At 47.7% G+C, this 16267-nt stretch overlaps 1 protein-coding gene across 2 annotated transcripts in view; it reads left to right on the forward strand.

Moving 5' to 3' along the window:
* The window catches only part of CERS2 (ceramide synthase 2), a 31853-nt gene extending 19381 nt beyond the window's left edge, over positions 1-12472 (forward strand). For both annotated transcript variants that reach the window (XM_075607561.1, XM_075607562.1), the window contains exons 7-11: positions 2837-2929; positions 4148-4276; positions 5413-5519; positions 9575-9728; positions 10200-12472. In XM_075607561.1, the coding sequence (XP_075463676.1) occupies positions 2837-2929; positions 4148-4276; positions 5413-5519; positions 9575-9728; positions 10200-10331 (615 nt within the window). In that variant the 3' untranslated portion in view covers positions 10332-12472. The remainder of the gene's footprint in view (positions 1-2836; positions 2930-4147; positions 4277-5412; positions 5520-9574; positions 9729-10199) is intronic.
* The last annotated feature ends 3795 nt before the right edge of the window (positions 12473-16267 follow it).

Consider the following 16267-nt stretch of genomic DNA (forward strand, 5'->3'; position numbering starts at 1 on the left):
CGGGGTAGGGTATAATGGTTACACAGTACATGAATAACAGGGGGTAGGGTATAATGGTTACACAGTACATGAATAACAGGGCGGTAGGGTGTAATGGTTACACAGTACATGAATAACAGGGGGTAGGGTATAATGGTTACATAGTACATGAATAACAGGGCGGTAGGGTGTAATGGTTACACAGTACATGAATAACAGGGGGTAGGGTATAATGATGATACAGTACATGAATAACGGGGTAGGGTATAATGGTTACACAGTACATGAATAACATTGGGTAGAGTATAATGGTTACACAGTACATGAATAACAGGGGGTAGGGTATAATGGTTACACAGTGCATGAATAACATTGGGTAGGTTATAATGGTTACACAGTACATGAATAACGGGGTAGGGTATAATGGTTACACAGTACATGAATAACATTGGGTAGGGTATAATGGTTACACAGTACATGAATAACAGGGGGTATGGTATAATGGTTACACAATACATGAATAACAGGGGGTAGGGTATAATGGTTACACAGTACATGAATAACAGGGGGTAGGGTATAATGATGATACAGTACATGAATAACGGGGTAGGGTATAATGGTTACACAGTACATGAATAACATTGGGTAGAGTATAATGGTTACACAGTACATGAATAACGGGGTAGGGTATAATGGTTACACAGTACATGAATAACAGGGGGTAGGGTATAATGGTTACACAGTACATGAATAACATTGGGTAGGGTATAATGGTTACACAGTACATGAATAACAGGGGGTAGGGTATAATGGTTACACAGTACATGAATAACATTGGGTAGGGTATAATGGTTACACAGTACATGAATAACAGGGGGTATGGTATAATGGTTACACAGTACATGAATAACAGGGGGTAGGGTATAATGGTTACACAGTACATGAATAACGGGGTAGGGTATAATGGTTACACAGTACATGAATAACAGGGGGTAGGGTATAATGGTTACACAGTACATGAATAACAGGGGGTAGGGTATAATGGTTACACAGTACATGAATAACGGGGTAGGGTATAATGGTTACACAATACATGAATAACAGGGGGTAGGGTATAATGGTTACACAGTACATGAATAACATTGGGTAGGGTATAATGGTTACACAGTACATGAATAACAGGGGGTAGGGTATAATGGTTACACAGTACATGAATAACATTGGGTAGGATATAATGGTTACACAGTACATGAATAACAGGGGGTAGGGTATAATGATTATACAGTATATGAATAACAGGGGGTAGGGTATAATGGTTACACAGTACATGAATAACAGGGGGTAGGGTATTATGATTACACAGTACATGAATAACAGGGGGTAGGGTATAATGGTTACACAGTACATGAATAACATTGGGTAGGGTATAATGGTTACACAGTACATGAATAACAGGGGGTAGGGTATAATGATGATATAGTACATGAATAACGGGGTAGGGTATAATGGTTACACAGTACATGAATAACAGGGGGTAGGGTATAATGGTTACACAGTACATGAATAACAGGGCGGTAGGGTGTAATGGTTACACAGTACATGAATAACAGGGGGTAGGGTATAATGGTTACATAGTACATGAATAACAGGGCGGTAGGGTGTAATGGTTACACAGTACATGAATAACAGGGGGTAGGGTATAATGATGATACAGTACATGAATAACGGGGTAGGGTATAATGGTTACACAGTACATGAATAACATTGGGTAGAGTATAATGGTTACACAGTACATGAATAACAGGGGGTAGGGTATAATGGTTACACAGTGCATGAATAACATTGGGTAGGTTATAATGGTTACACAGTACATGAATAACGGGGTAGGGTATAATGGTTACACAGTACATGAATAACATTGGGTAGGGTATAATGGTTACACAGTACATGAATAACAGGGGGTATGGTATAATGGTTACACAATACATGAATAACAGGGGGTAGGGTATAATGGTTACACAGTACATGAATAACAGGGGGTAGGGTATAATGATGATACAGTACATGAATAACGGGGTAGGGTATAATGGTTACACAGTACATGAATAACAGGGGGTAGGGTATAATGGTTACACAGTACATGAATAACATTGGGTAGGGTATAATGGTTACACAGTACATGAATAACAGGGGGTAGGGTATAATGGTTACACAGTACATGAATAACGGGGTAGGGTATAATGGTTACACAATACATGAATAACAGGGGGTAGGGTATAATGGTTACACAGTACATGAATAACATTGGGTAGGGTATAATGGTTACACAGTACATGAATAACAGGGGGTAGGGTATAATGGTTACACAGTACATGAATAACATTGGGTAGGGTATAATGGTTACACAGTACATGAATAACATTGGGTAGGGTATAATGGTTACACAGTACATGAATAACAGGGGGTAGGGTATAATGATTATACAGTATATGAATAACAGGGGGTAGGGTATAATGGTTACACAGTACATGAATAACATTGGGTAGGGTATAATGGTTACACAGTACATGAATAACAGGGGGTAGGGTATAATGATTATACAGTATATGAATAACAGGGGGTACGGTAACTACCACCACACTTTGAGCCACTCTACAACAAATGTAGTAAGAGGAATGCACACAGGCACATATCCAATAAGCAGTCTTCTGCTCGCTTCACTTGGAATGGGCCATTGTGTCTGGGAGCAAAGCCCCCGCAGTGTGCGGTGATCTAGAAACCTGATAACTCTCTTTTTCTCTCTTCTCTTTTCTCTTCTCTCTTTTTCGCGCTCTCTCTCTCTCTCTCTCTCTCCCAGACCATGCTGCCTTCCCAGTACTGGTATTACATGATAGAGCTGGGCTTCTACTGGTCTCTTCTCTTCAGCGTCGCCTTCGATGTGAAACGGAAGGTGGGTATTTTAACCCCTGCTGCAAAGTGTGTGTGTGTGTGTGTGTGTGTGTGTGTGTGTGTGTGTGTGTGTGTGTGTGTGTGTGTGTGTGTGTGTGTGTGTGTGTGTGTGTGTGTTGGACAGAGGCAAAGAGAAATTTACTATGCGTCACTGGCCCCTCTGACCTAGTTCAAGCTTTAGGCCGCGATTTTATACTGGCGGCTCGCGACGCTGGAACAAACTAATGAAGGCGAGCGCTACGGAGCGACAGATAATACAAGAGACAAATGAAATTTGTTTTTGGAGCGCGACGGCCATGTCACGTGAGCGGTTCTCCCAATGAGGGTGAAGCGCTCACGTGACATCACGGCCACGCCTCCCGGAGCCTCCAGCCTGCAGTGCATGTTTCGCTCGCGCGACGTCCGTATAATCGCGGCCTTAATCATTATGCCTGTGAATCGCCTATCCTAACCCGTCATAACCCGGTATCTCTTTCTACACCTCTTTGGTGTGTGTGGGGGTGTGGTTGTGTCTCTATATAAAAAAAATAGATAATGTCCACGGCACTCCAGAATTAGAAAAATATCAATTTAAATAAATTAACTTGAAATAAATTTAACATCATGAGAAACAAACAATAAAATCTGAGCGACGTTTCGCCAAAAGAACGGACCTTTCTCAAGCTTGCCGTCGTTCAGATGTAATTGTTCGTAGCTCATGATGTGTTAAATAAATGTATATGTATATTTTTCTAATCCTGGAGTGCTGTGGACATTTTCTATTTTTCCGATCCGGAGCGCTGAACACGGATCGTCCAGCGAGCGCCTAATCCTACAGCGAAGTCTCTACTTTTATTTTATTTATCACCAGGAGGGCTGTAACCAAATGTAGTATTTCTATATATCCCTATATGTGTGTGCACGTGCAGAGCTGATTATGTGTGAGTCTGTGTGCAGATTGGTGTGTCGGTGAATTTGTGCAGTGGTTAAAGAGCATTGGGTGCTGGTATTAGGGGGTTCAGCAGGTATAGAGGGCACCATTAACCTTTTAGCTGCAAGAAGGACCATCAATTCATCGCTCTGCGTGTTCTATCGCCCCGCGCGCCGGCATGTGGTCTCGCCCCGCGCGTCGGGGGGTCGCTGGCCCCTTGGACAGTGGAGGGATTTAGCCTGTTGTCCCTGTCTGAGCCAGGTCACTGATCTGTCCCCATATCAAGATGTCATCTTCTGTCCCTTCCAGGACTTTAAAGAACAGATTGTCCACCACGTGGCCACAATCGTCCTCATCAGCTTCTCGTGGTGCGCCAACTACATCCGCGTGGGCACCCTGATTATGGCTGTGCACGACGCCTCCGACTATTTCCTGGAGGTAAGAGGCTCACCCAGCGGGCACATCGAAACCCGCACCTCAGGTGGCTGACCAATTATATTTCCTCATGCACCCCAGTTATGTGATTAGGGGCATTGATGAGCAACAGGTGGCCCTTGGGCTTCACCTGTGACCCCCGCCCCATATCCCCTCCCTTATCCCAACCACTGGCCACCCAAGTATGCCACTCTCTTCCCCAGTGCAGAGGGAGGGGAGTGCAATGATAAATACTGGGGCAGTGGTCTGTGCTAATGACTAATTCCCAGGGTAAGGAGAGGAGTGGGAGATGGTAACAAGGAGCTGGACACGGGCATTTGAACTAGCCTCCCCTCCCATTGTTTTCAGAGTAAGTGCCACTCTGTAATGTGTGGCCCTAGAGGTATATCCTGCTGCCCGTCACTAATGGGGGATGGATTATCTTTGTCTGACATCACTGAGTGTTCAACAGGAGTTTGCACAGGCAAAGCCCCCTCTCGTTTTTGGTTCTCTGAATGAGGAGAGGGTGGGGTAAAGGCAAAGCAAACCCTCCCCTCTCCGCCATTCAAAGGCCCCGAAGAAATGCAATCTGTCTTCACTTTCCAGAGAAACTATAGCAGCCACGTATTTGCTGTTCGCACGGTTAGATTAGATAAAGGAAACAAAATAGATTGCAAGTTGTTTACGCAAGGTTGTTTTTTTGGGCGGCTTGGTTGAGTTGCACCTTTAAAACAGTTGTACTGTATAATCTTACTTGGCAAGGAGAGTTGGGGCTGCATAGAGCTACTCGGCATCATTATAGTGCACTGCCCTCTTTGGACAATGGCAACAGGGAAGTATATTGTAACGCAGGGGTGCGCAAAGTAGGGGTGTGGGCGTGAGATTTTACAGGGGGACACACGGCGGTTAGAGACCCCTCGCTCTTCCCAAAGGCATTTAAATTAAATTATGCCGGCGGACCGCGCGAGGCCTCTGCAACGTCCCTTCCGGTGACACGTCGCCATGGCAACTTGACGTCACATGACCCCGCGGCGTCATGAGCCAGGGTAAGACAGGGGGGGTGGGGAGAGGGTTCGCGCTCCCCTGTTGTAATGTGCAGACCGAGCACTTTGGGACTGTGACCTTGATACAGTGTCACCCTATTCCCTGCTCTCTCGCAGTCTGCAAAGATGTTTAATTACGCTGGCTGGAAGGAGACCTGTAACGGTATCTTCGTGGTGTTTGCTGCCGTCTTCATCCTGACGAGAATCGTTATCTTTCCCTTCTGGTGAGTATCTCCCAAACTGCAGCAATCCCTTCTCTGAGCAGGGAACCGTGCATGGAACATGTAGCACGTTCAAAGAGAGATCGCCATTCAAAGGGGCAATCCATGCAATATCCTACGTGTGTGCGTAATAAATCCGTTCTGTAGTATTAGATAATACTAAATAGATTTTAAAAATCAACTCTTAATGCCATTTATAATTAGTTTTAATGTACTGAGCATCCTTTGTTTTCTATAGCAGGCAGTGCAAGATCTTTGCAACACTTTCCTCTTGGTGATTAATTTGTTGCCAATATTCCCAGCAGTTTGAGCTGCAAACTGTAACAGATGATGTTAATATAAGAATACATTGTAGCTGCTGAGTTTAACCGACTGAAGGATTGATTGAAACTGAAAGGCAGCCATTTAGTGAACCCTGAGAAGCACAATCTTTGCTGATTTGATCCCAGGAGAACGAATTGATCAGCAGCTTAGGTAATTAATTTTCAATAAAAGTAATCAAAGGCTGCATATATTATAACCAAAAAAATGAGGTAGCGCTTGGATTGCTGCTTTGAAATCTTTTTTATTTGAGGGCTGATGCTGTACTTTTCCCTAAACCGTATGTTTTTTTTTCTTCTTACTGTACCTATTTGAATAATTATGAAAGGTTTATTAAATTAACCCCTTCACTGCCAGAAGGCTACTGCTGGCGTTGCAAAGATGAAAGATTTAATTTACCTGATATAATCAGGCTGGAATTCCATTGGGTTCAGAATGCTCTATAAGTGACAGCAACATGTTTAATAGGGTACAGTGGCGGCAGCTTTTGTTTGATGTAATGCCGGCAGCATGCCGGGATCTACTCCGGCTGCCGCCAGTCAAAACCGCGCGCCACCGCGTTTCCCCCACGCACCCCCCCTTCACTTCGCGCGCAATTTACCCCCCCCTTCCCGGCTCCTGCTCTGCCCCTCTGCTTCCCAGCACCCCCGCTTACCTTACTTTAATCTCCAGGGGTGTCGGGGAAGCCGGGCGCGCACGTGACTGTGACGTCACAGTGCGCCGCAACGTTCCGCGTCTCCACGCTTCGCACACGCACCCGGCCGGCGGCATTTCTTCAAATAAAAGCTGCCGCTACTGTAAATCGGGGTTTCTCAACAGCAGTGCTTAAGACCTCCCCCCCCCCCCCCCCCCCCTCAAACAGGTCAGGTTTTCAGGATATCCCTATTTCAGCACAGTTGGCTCAGTTCAAGACGGAACCACCTGTGCTGAAGCAGGGATATCTGGAAAGCCTGGCCTGTTGGTGGGGGGGGGGATGAGAACCGGAGTTCAGAACCCCTGGGTTAAATGAAGGTGATTAACACCTGTTGTGTTTTTTTTTTGTTTTTTTTAACAAATCAAACAAGTAACATAATTTGCAATAATTGCTTAAACTTGTAATGCATGAACAGTAACGAGTGCATTTGAGTGTTTTTGCAATCTCTGCCTAATCTGATAAAGAATCCTGGGAGGGTCCAAAGCTTGGAACATATCAACTTGTTGTTTGTCCGATGAAAGTTATCACTACCTTACGTCTCCTCACTCCTTTGTTATTTTTACGCGTGCAAGAAATCAGCAACACTGCTCCCCACCCTTCTAATCTCCCACGATTAGCTGTATTTACAGTTTACAAACCAGTCCTCATTGTTCATCTCTGCGTTGGTTTGCTTGGCTAACGCTGGCAGCAAAATTATAGTAATAGATGGGTATCACAAAATATAGCGCTCTGCCCCAGGGGGGCTCACCTCCAGGTGGCTGAGCCTCTGATTGAGCCACCTGTGCTGAAGCTGGAATATCCTGAAAACCTGACCTGTTGGAGGGTGGGGCTTGAGGACTGGAGTTGAGCCCCCCTGCTCTGCCCAATATATCGCACACCCTGTGAGGCTAATTAGGGGTTAAATCCCAGTGATGATTTACAGCGGGTACTACAATCCCTCTTGGAATGAGAACTGACTCTGTTTAGATAAAGGTGTTTGGTTGAACAGAAGTCTCTACCAGGACACGGCCCTGCAGCCTGGGAAACCCACCGATTCTCTCAATCCTTTTTAGTAGAGAAACAATGAGTTCTCGTTGGCGCAGATGGGCTAATTATAATAGACAGCAACCAATCGTTGGTGATGGGTATCAATCACGTGATGATCCCGCTGAGTTTGTGCCATTGCACGCACACGGGGTAATTGTTGGCGTGATGAGACATGTAATGGTGTGGAATCCTTTTTAAGAGCGATCCATCACACAGACACATTGTGCTATTGTTTTTGTCTTTTAAACGTGCAGATTCCCAACCATTTCATTTCTTGACATCACACCATCAAGCGCCCTGCGTGAGTGCCTAAGGCCCGTAATACAGTGGGCGCGCTTGCTGCGACGTGCGTATGCGCGGCACTTATAGTTGGCTGTGGTTAGCTGCCCATTCTATGCTATGGCCGCGGTGCGCAGGGCAGTGAGCGTGGAGCTGGGCGACAGGGGGGAAGATTAAGAAAAGTATGTATTCGCGCCGCTGTAGTGTGTGTGTGTGTGTGTGTGTGTGTGTGTGTGTGTGTGTATATGTTTATCAACGTAGCACAATAAAAATAATTTTTATTCATTAAATTATTACTCAGACACTCACACACACTACCTTGCAAGCCTGTCGCTCACAGCAGCACGGACCCGTACACACAGTGTGCGGCATGTACACACGCGCCCACTATATTACGGGCCTTACTGCACAAACTCGGCTATATCATCAACTCACTTGACACTTATCACCAACAATTGGTTCCTATCGTATCATTAACCCTTTCCAGTAGGACCCATCTGCATCATGAGAACTAATTTGTTTTTCTATCAGCCAAATTGGTTTAAAGCGAGATCAGGGACGGGCAATGGTTATCCACTTTTGTGTCCAAAGCCCTCTCCCTCCTTAAACCCTTCTTAGGCTAAGGCCCCGCTCCCAGAGTCAGCGCGCCCGCACTGCAGACAGGCGAGGCGCTGACCTACACAGACCGAGATATGCTGTCTGTAGGGAGTGGGAAGCTTGAGCGGGAGGGGGGGCGTGGCTTGAGCGGAGGGACCTGCTACTCTTCCCCCCCCTCCCTCCACGGCTCGGGCTGCTGATTGAAGGTAAGTAAAGCAACACACACACACACAGAGGCAGGCACTCACGCACTCAGGCACACACATACACACACACAGACAGGCACTCACGCTGCTTTCACTCCACACTCCTCCCCGCTCCCCGAAGCCTCTCCTCCTCCCGAAGCCTCCCCTCCCCATTGGCTCACAGCCACACCACGTGACGCGTCAACGCTAGGGATCACCATTCTCTTGTATCCCATAGCGGCTGACGCGCCACAGCGTGTAGTAAGCTGTGCAGCCAGGGGGGACCGGGACCGGCTCCGCAGGATTCCCCTGCTGGTGGGGAACTCGCGTGTGGCCGCCCGCGCCACCGAGCGCAGCGGGACCGAGGCCTTACTCGCTGCCCCACACCTCTGGAATGCCTTCCCCTCAATACCCGACTAGCACCCTCTCTATCCACCTTTAAGACCCATCTTAAAACACACCTCCTTAACGAAGCCTTTCCGGTAGCTCTTTGGCTGACACTATACACCTCATGCATAAAGCTTGGCCCCCTGCAGACGCACTTACAGGACACCTTCCTACTGTCTCTGTACGTTCTTCCTACTTGTCAATAAGATTGTAAGCTCTTCGGGGCAGGGACTCCTTTTCCTAAATGTCACTTTTATGTCTGAAGTGCTTATTCCCATTATGTGTTTTGTATGATTTTTTATTTATATGATTATTACGTGTATTACTGCTGTGAAGCGCTATGTACATTAATGGCGCTATATAAATACGTACAATATAGTGTTTTTTTGTTTTGTTTTTAAATGTGACGGTCGGAAGAAAATCAAAATGTAAACCATTTGACACTAGAACCAAATGAGTGAACATTTTTATTTTAAGTGCAGTTGGCAAATACATAGGCTTTGCCATGTGGTGCTCGCTCTTCTGGCAAGAGAAAGGAGCTAAGTAACTGTACCTGTGTCCTTCCTCAGGATCCTGCATTGCACCTGGGTTTACCCAATGGAGATCTATCAACCCTTCTTCGGTTATTACTTCTTCAACGTGATGCTCTGGGTGCTCCAATGTCTGCACGTCTTCTGGGCATATCTCATACTCGGCATGGCCCACAAGTTTGTCACAGGGAAGGTAGGACAAAGGTTCCGTATTTGGGGGTGACATGGCTCAGTGGGCAAACTTGAGATGGTAACATGGTCTTCTAGTATCGCTGAGCTAGTTCAATATAACATGTAGAAAGTGATGCAGCGCTGTACTTGACCTTCCTACAGAGATTACAATCTTGCCCAAGGTTACTAATAGAGCTGACGTTGGGATTCGAACTGAGTTTACCCACTTCAAAGGCAGTGACTTTGCCACTGGGCTTGTGTCAACATAACTATTCTGAGCACTTCAGACATACGTCTACAACACTGACGTGCCCCTACAGATTTGTATGTGCTAGGGAACTATAAGATTAATAATGCATAGTAATTGTTCTATGGACTGTCTGCACATCCCAAGCTTCACACAAGGAGTCTCTAGGTCTGTGTTTAGACTTTTCAGTATTGCTTGGCCTGTATTGTCTTTAACAAGCATCTCTCGCTTTCTCTGTCTCTCTAGCTGGAGCAGGATGAGCGAAGTGACCGAGATGAGACGGATATTTCTGATGAAGAGGCAGAGGAGCCCGCTAAGAACGGACTAGTCTCCAATGGCCACTCAATGCAAAACAACAACCATCATAAAGCTGATTGACCGTGGAGCCGGGGGGATCCGCTGCTTCCTCCTCAGACCACTTCCTAAGGGAAGAATGTTAAGGAACAGCTCAACCCCCACACCCATCTCCCCAACCAACTAAAAATCTACACTATTGTAACGCACATGGGCAGGACATCTCAGAGTAGCTGTCCATGTAACCTCCGCTGAGCCTTGGAAGGTCGGAGTCCTGAACTTCTGTATAAGGACAGTTTTTAGAAGACATTGTGCAGTAGGTTTTGGCTGCAGGTGCCTTTCGACTATGAAAAAAACTAAACTCGCGTCATCTCTAAACCCTACACATATATGAACTGGTCTCATCTTTTGACCACTCTCCAATAGTACTCGCTGCTCGTTCCTTGCAGGAGAGAAGGATTGGTAGACACCAGACATTTTTCTATGGAATTCCACCCTTTTTTTTTTTTCCCCGGACCATGAGAATTTGAGGACCAACCCCTTACCCCACCTCCTTTTTTGTTCTTTCTTATTGGTTTTCCATTCTTGACTCTTTGCTTTCTCTTGCTCTGAAATCCAGTGATCACTCCTCTGCTACTGTAGCTGTATGTCCAGCTGTAGACTTCTTGACTGGAGAATGAGTCATATGACCTGGAGATAGACTGATTTTTTTTCTTTCCTTATCCTGAGTTTCAAACTTAACTCTCCCCGTGTTGGTTCTACCGCGTAGAAGGCGGATGGGTTTTTGCCATTGTCTGTTGAAGTGTTTTGGAAGGCATGTAACAAACCCAACGTCTTCCACGGACCCTTCCATTTGTGAACCATGAACCTTCTCCAAACCCTTGTACACCTGCTCTATAGCCCGAGTGGTTATGCTGCTGCTAACCTCTTCTGTGGAGGACCTTCAGCAGCTGGCAATTGTATGTGCCACATCATGGGTATTTATAGGATATTTTGACCATGCATAAGAATATATATTTTGTTAACTCCTTCTGTGCCAGTGGTCATCAATGCATCGCCATAGTGTGTTGTTGGTAGCAAAGATTTGAATTCCGTGCTGGCGCTGTGGCAATGAAAGGCTTCAAACAAAAGTATTAGCTACCCATAAATCACCCCATTGTTTAATGAGGTTTTGTTTGTAGCCAATCAAATTTGTCTTTCCCCTAATTAATCATGTTGAAATGTTTATGCTCCTAATTACATTGACCCCTCTGAACATCATCTGGTCACCTGCTCTACAGCCCAGTAATGAGCCAGGTATGATACAGATGAGGTACAATTTGCCAGGTGCACCTTTAAACTAGACCATGAATGAATTGTTTCCAATCACAGAGCCTCGTGTTCCTAAACCTACTGCGGTATTTAAGGCTTTTTTTTCTTCCTTTTACTGGCTGTAGCTTTGGAACTTGTTTTACCTGTAGGATCAGGGCTCTGTCTTTATTCACTGAGCACTTAGATTTTTACTAAGATTGCCCTTCATGTTCTCCCTATAACAAAGCCACACTGTTAATACTGCAGTACCCTTATTTCCTCATCTGCAAAGACTCAAGAGAGAGGAGGATTCACCAAGTTCCACTAAGGTGTATCGGAGCTTGATACAGCGTTGACGGCCGTACAAGTCAAAAGCCGTTAATGCTGCATTGGGTTTCAATATCCCTTTAGCGAAGCTTAGAATTCTGATGATAACCTCTGTAGATTTAAATAGCAGGTGTAGGTTTTCGGCCCATTGCAGGATAACTGCACATGCAGCTACATGTGTGCAACGTACATGAGTATCTGTGCAAGCCGTGTTGTGTAACTCAGGGGTACTCAACTCCAGCACTCAACCTGACCTGGGAGTGGGGGGGTTTATCAGGATATCCCAGCTCCAGCACAGGAGGCTCAGTCAAACACTGAGCCTCCTGTACGGGAGGAGGGAGACAATTAAATGTCCCCGCTATAACGTTATAGGTTTTAAGAATCACGGTCTAATCCTGTCTTCTGCAGTCACTCCCCTTTTTAACCTTTTCAGCGATGGAGGCGTCTGCAACACGTTGAAAGCACTGGCGTGATTAAATAGAATGGGAGTAGACACGATGATGCTGCTTCGACCTTTTTTCTACTTGAAATGCCTTTCCCGGTATTGTACTGGGATTTACCACTACACTGGGTCTAGCCAAATAAAACTTTATATGTATAAAACGGCACATGGGCCCGAAGTGAACTCATTTTCTTGCATGATGCTGGATCGTCGTCTTGGCTACTGACACCCCCCCTCCCGTCCAGCAATGCAGAGGTTAATAAATAAATGTACAATATAGCTGTGATGTGCAGAATACTCTCTGCCTCTTCCCAACGTAGATTATTAACGAGAAGTAAACAGATCACCAAAACCCACCACATCATACATACATACATAATTAAGTATGCTGTGGTGGGTTTGGGGTTTCTGAGCTTGCTGGGATTGGGTTTATTAATTACATTTAACTGGTATCAGTAGTTTGGAGGTTAGCGGCCCCTCCTCCCAGGGTTTAAGCGCACCCCCTCCCCACTTTAAGTAGTAAGGTTTTATTTGTTTTCATGTTCGTGTGCAGTACCGGTGCATTGTGGTTATTCGCCGTCCAGCAGAGGTAAATGAGAATGTTCAGAGTGTTAGGACCTGCATACTGGTCATGCCTTGGTGAGGCTTGCAGGCTTATAATGCTTTGGCCAAAGGGTTTAACTAAATTACAATGCTCATGAGAATATAGGTATTGCAGTGTGTATTTTTGTCACATTGGATGTAGCATTGGGCTTTTCTGTCTTTTATTGATTACTTCTTGCTTCGTTACATCTGTGCTCAAGCCCAGATGCAGGGACTTGAGTAATGCAGAATTTAAGTTGCGTGCTAGAAACTGCATTTCCCTGCAAAGCAAACCCGGAGGCTACTGCCACCTCACTGGTTTAGTCACGGTTATGGGTTTTCCTCATCTTGAAAATAGGTCCATGTTGACCTAGCATTGTATGTCTTTATTTATATAGAGCCATTAATGTACATAGCGCTTCACAGTAGGAATACATGTGGTAATCAAATAATTAACAGATAATATAAATAACAGATCATGGGAATAAGTGCTTTAGACATAAAAGTAACATTAAGGAAGAGGAGTCCCTGCCCCGAGGAGCTTACAGTCTAATTGGTAGGTAGGTAGAACGTACAGAGACAGTAGGAGGGAGTTCTGGTAAGTGCGTCTGCAGGGGGCCAAGCTTTATGTATCATGTGTTCAGAATATCCACAGTGCTATTCATATGCTTCTTTATCCAAGAGTGTCTTAAGGTGGGTCTTAAAGGTGGGTAGAGAGGGTGCTTGTTGGGTACTGAGGGGAAGGGAGAAGTGCTATGCTTTAATAAACCCTGCTGCACCAGAGCATCAGCTTTTATTTTTTAAGTAAATACATGCCTCCACAAAGCTGTAGTTCAAGCACTATCCCACATGTTTTTTTTAATCAGTTCTGTAATATGAAAATATATTTTGTAGCATTTTAAAGACATTTTAATATATTCTAATGTAACAAGCATTTTTGGTACTATAGCAACCATTTACAAAGTCACATCCCCATCCCCTTCTGAAACAGCATCACCTTTTTGAGCCCTGCCCTCTAGCAGTGAACCAATTGAATCTAGTGCCTGCCTGGTCACATGATCTTCCTCACAGAACTTTGGCTGCCAGTGCAGCAGAAGATTACCCAAGATGCATTTAGTGAATCCCCAGCCGAATCTTCAGTGATCGATTACAGGAGAACGGATCGATCAACAACTTAACTAATCACTTGTCAGATGCATATTCTAATGATGCACATTTTGAATAAAAATGTATTTTTTTTAAATGGCAGCTTGAACTGCATTTTAAAGCTTTGGTCCCGCCGCGTCCGGCCGCGTGCGCGTTCCTCACCAGCAGTGATATCCTCCCAAGCCCGTCCCAGTCCCCCCTCGCTGCACGGCTCACTACACGCTGTGACGCATCAGCCGTCAGGGATGCAAGAGAATTGCGATCCCGAGCGGTGACGCGTCACACTGGTGAGCCTGGTGGGGGCTGGAGCTGTCAGAGCTTCCCCCACCTCCAAAAGGTAGGAGGGGGGGGGGGGGGGTGTGTGTGTAGGTGTGTAGAGATCAGCACAGAGAGGAGGGCCTGTGTGGGGGGGGAGGAGGTTGCTTACCTTCCAGCATACAGCCGTCAGCATCATCATCCTTCAGCCCAGAGGGAAAGAGGAAAAGGGAGGGAGAGGAAAAGGGAGGGAGGGAAAGAGGGAGGGAGGGAGGGAAAGAGGAAGAGGGAGGGAGGGAAAGAGGAAGAGGGAGGGAAAGAGGAAGAGGGAGGGAGGGAGGGAAAGAGGAAGAGGGAGGGAGGGAGAGGAAGAGGGAGGGAGGGAGGGAAAGAGGAAGAGGGAGGGAGGGAAAGAGGAAGAGGGAGGGAGGGAGGGAAAGAGGAAGAGGGAAGGAGGGAAAGAGGAAGAGGGAGGGAAAGAGGAAGAGGGAGGGAGGGAGAGGAAGAGGGAGGGAGGGAAAGGAAGAGAGAGGGAGGGAGGGAAAGAGGAAGAGGGAGGGAGGGAGGGAGAGGAAGAGGGAGGGAGGGAGGGAAAGAGGAAGGGAGGGAGGGAAAGAGGAAGGGAGGGAGGGAAAGAGGAAGGGAGGGAGGGAAAGAGGAAGAGGGAGGGAGGGGAAGAGGGAGGGAGGGGAGGAGGGAGGGGAAGAGGGAGGGAGGGAGGGGAAGAGGGAGGGAGGGAGGGAAAGAGGAAGAGGGAGGGAAAGAGGAAGAGGGAGGGAGGGAAAGAGGAAGAGGGAGGGAGGGAGGGAGGGAAAGAGGAAGAGGGAGGGAGGGAGGGAGGGAAAGAGGAAGAGGGAGGGAGGGAGGGAGGGAAAGAGGAAGAGGGAGGGAGGGAGGGAGGGAAAGAGGAAGAGGGAGGGAGGGAAAGAGGAAGAGGGAGGGAGGGAAAGAGGAAGGGAGGGAAAGAGGAAGAGGGAGGGAGGGAAAGAGGAAGAGGGAGGGAGGGAAAGAGGAAGAGGGAGGGAGGGAAAGAGGAAGAGGGAGGGAGGGAAAGAGGAAGAGGGAGGGAGGGAAAGAGGAAGAGGGAGGTAAAGAGGAAGAGGGAAGGAGGGAGAGGAAGAGGGAAGGAGGGAGAGGAAGAGGGAGGGAGGGGAAGAGGAAGAGAGGGAGGGGAAGAGGGAGGGAGGGGAAGAGGGAGGGAGGGAGGGGAAGAGGGAGGGAGGGAGGGGAAGAGGGAGGGAGGGAGGGGAAGAGGGAGGGAGGGAGGGGAAGAGGGAGGGGAAGAGGGAGGGAGGGGAAGAGGGAGGGGAAGAGGGAGGGGAAGAGGGAGGGAGGGGAAGAGGGAGGGAGGGGAAGAGGGAGGGAGGGAAGAGGGAGGGAGGGAGGGAGGGGAAGAGGGAGGGAGGGGAAGAGGGAGGGAGGGGAAGAGGGAGGGAGGGGAAGAGGGAGGGAGGGGAAGAGGGAGGGAGGGAGGGAGGGGAAGAGGGAGGGAGGGAGGGAGGGGAAGAGGGAGGGAGGGAGGGAGGGGAAGAGGGAGGGAGGGAGGGAGGGGAAGAGGGAGGGAGGGAGGGGAAGAGGGAGGGAGGGGAAGAGGGAGGGAGGGAGGGGAAGAGGGAGGGAGGGAGGGAGGGAGGGAGGGGAAGAGGGAGGGAGGGAGGGGAAGAGGGAGGGAGGGAGGGGAAGAGGGAGGGAGGGAGGGGAGGGAAGAGGGAGGGAGGGAGGGGAAGAGGGAGGGAGGGAGGGAGGGGAAGAGGGAGGGAGGGAGGGAGGGAGGGGAAGAGGGAGGGAGGGAGGGGAAGAGGGAGGGGAAGAGGGAGGGAGGGAGGGAGGGAGGGGAAGAGGAGGGAGGGAGGGGAGAGGGAGGGGAAGAGGGAGGGAGGGAGGGAGGGAGGGGAAGAGGGAGGGAGGGAGGGAGGGAGGGGAAGAGGGAGGGAGGGAGGGAGGGGAAGAGGGAGGGAGGGAGGGAGGGGAAGAGGGA

This window comes from Ascaphus truei, chromosome 7, assembly GCF_040206685.1.
Source record: "Ascaphus truei isolate aAscTru1 chromosome 7, aAscTru1.hap1, whole genome shotgun sequence".
Lineage (NCBI taxonomy): Eukaryota > Metazoa > Chordata > Amphibia > Anura > Ascaphidae > Ascaphus > Ascaphus truei.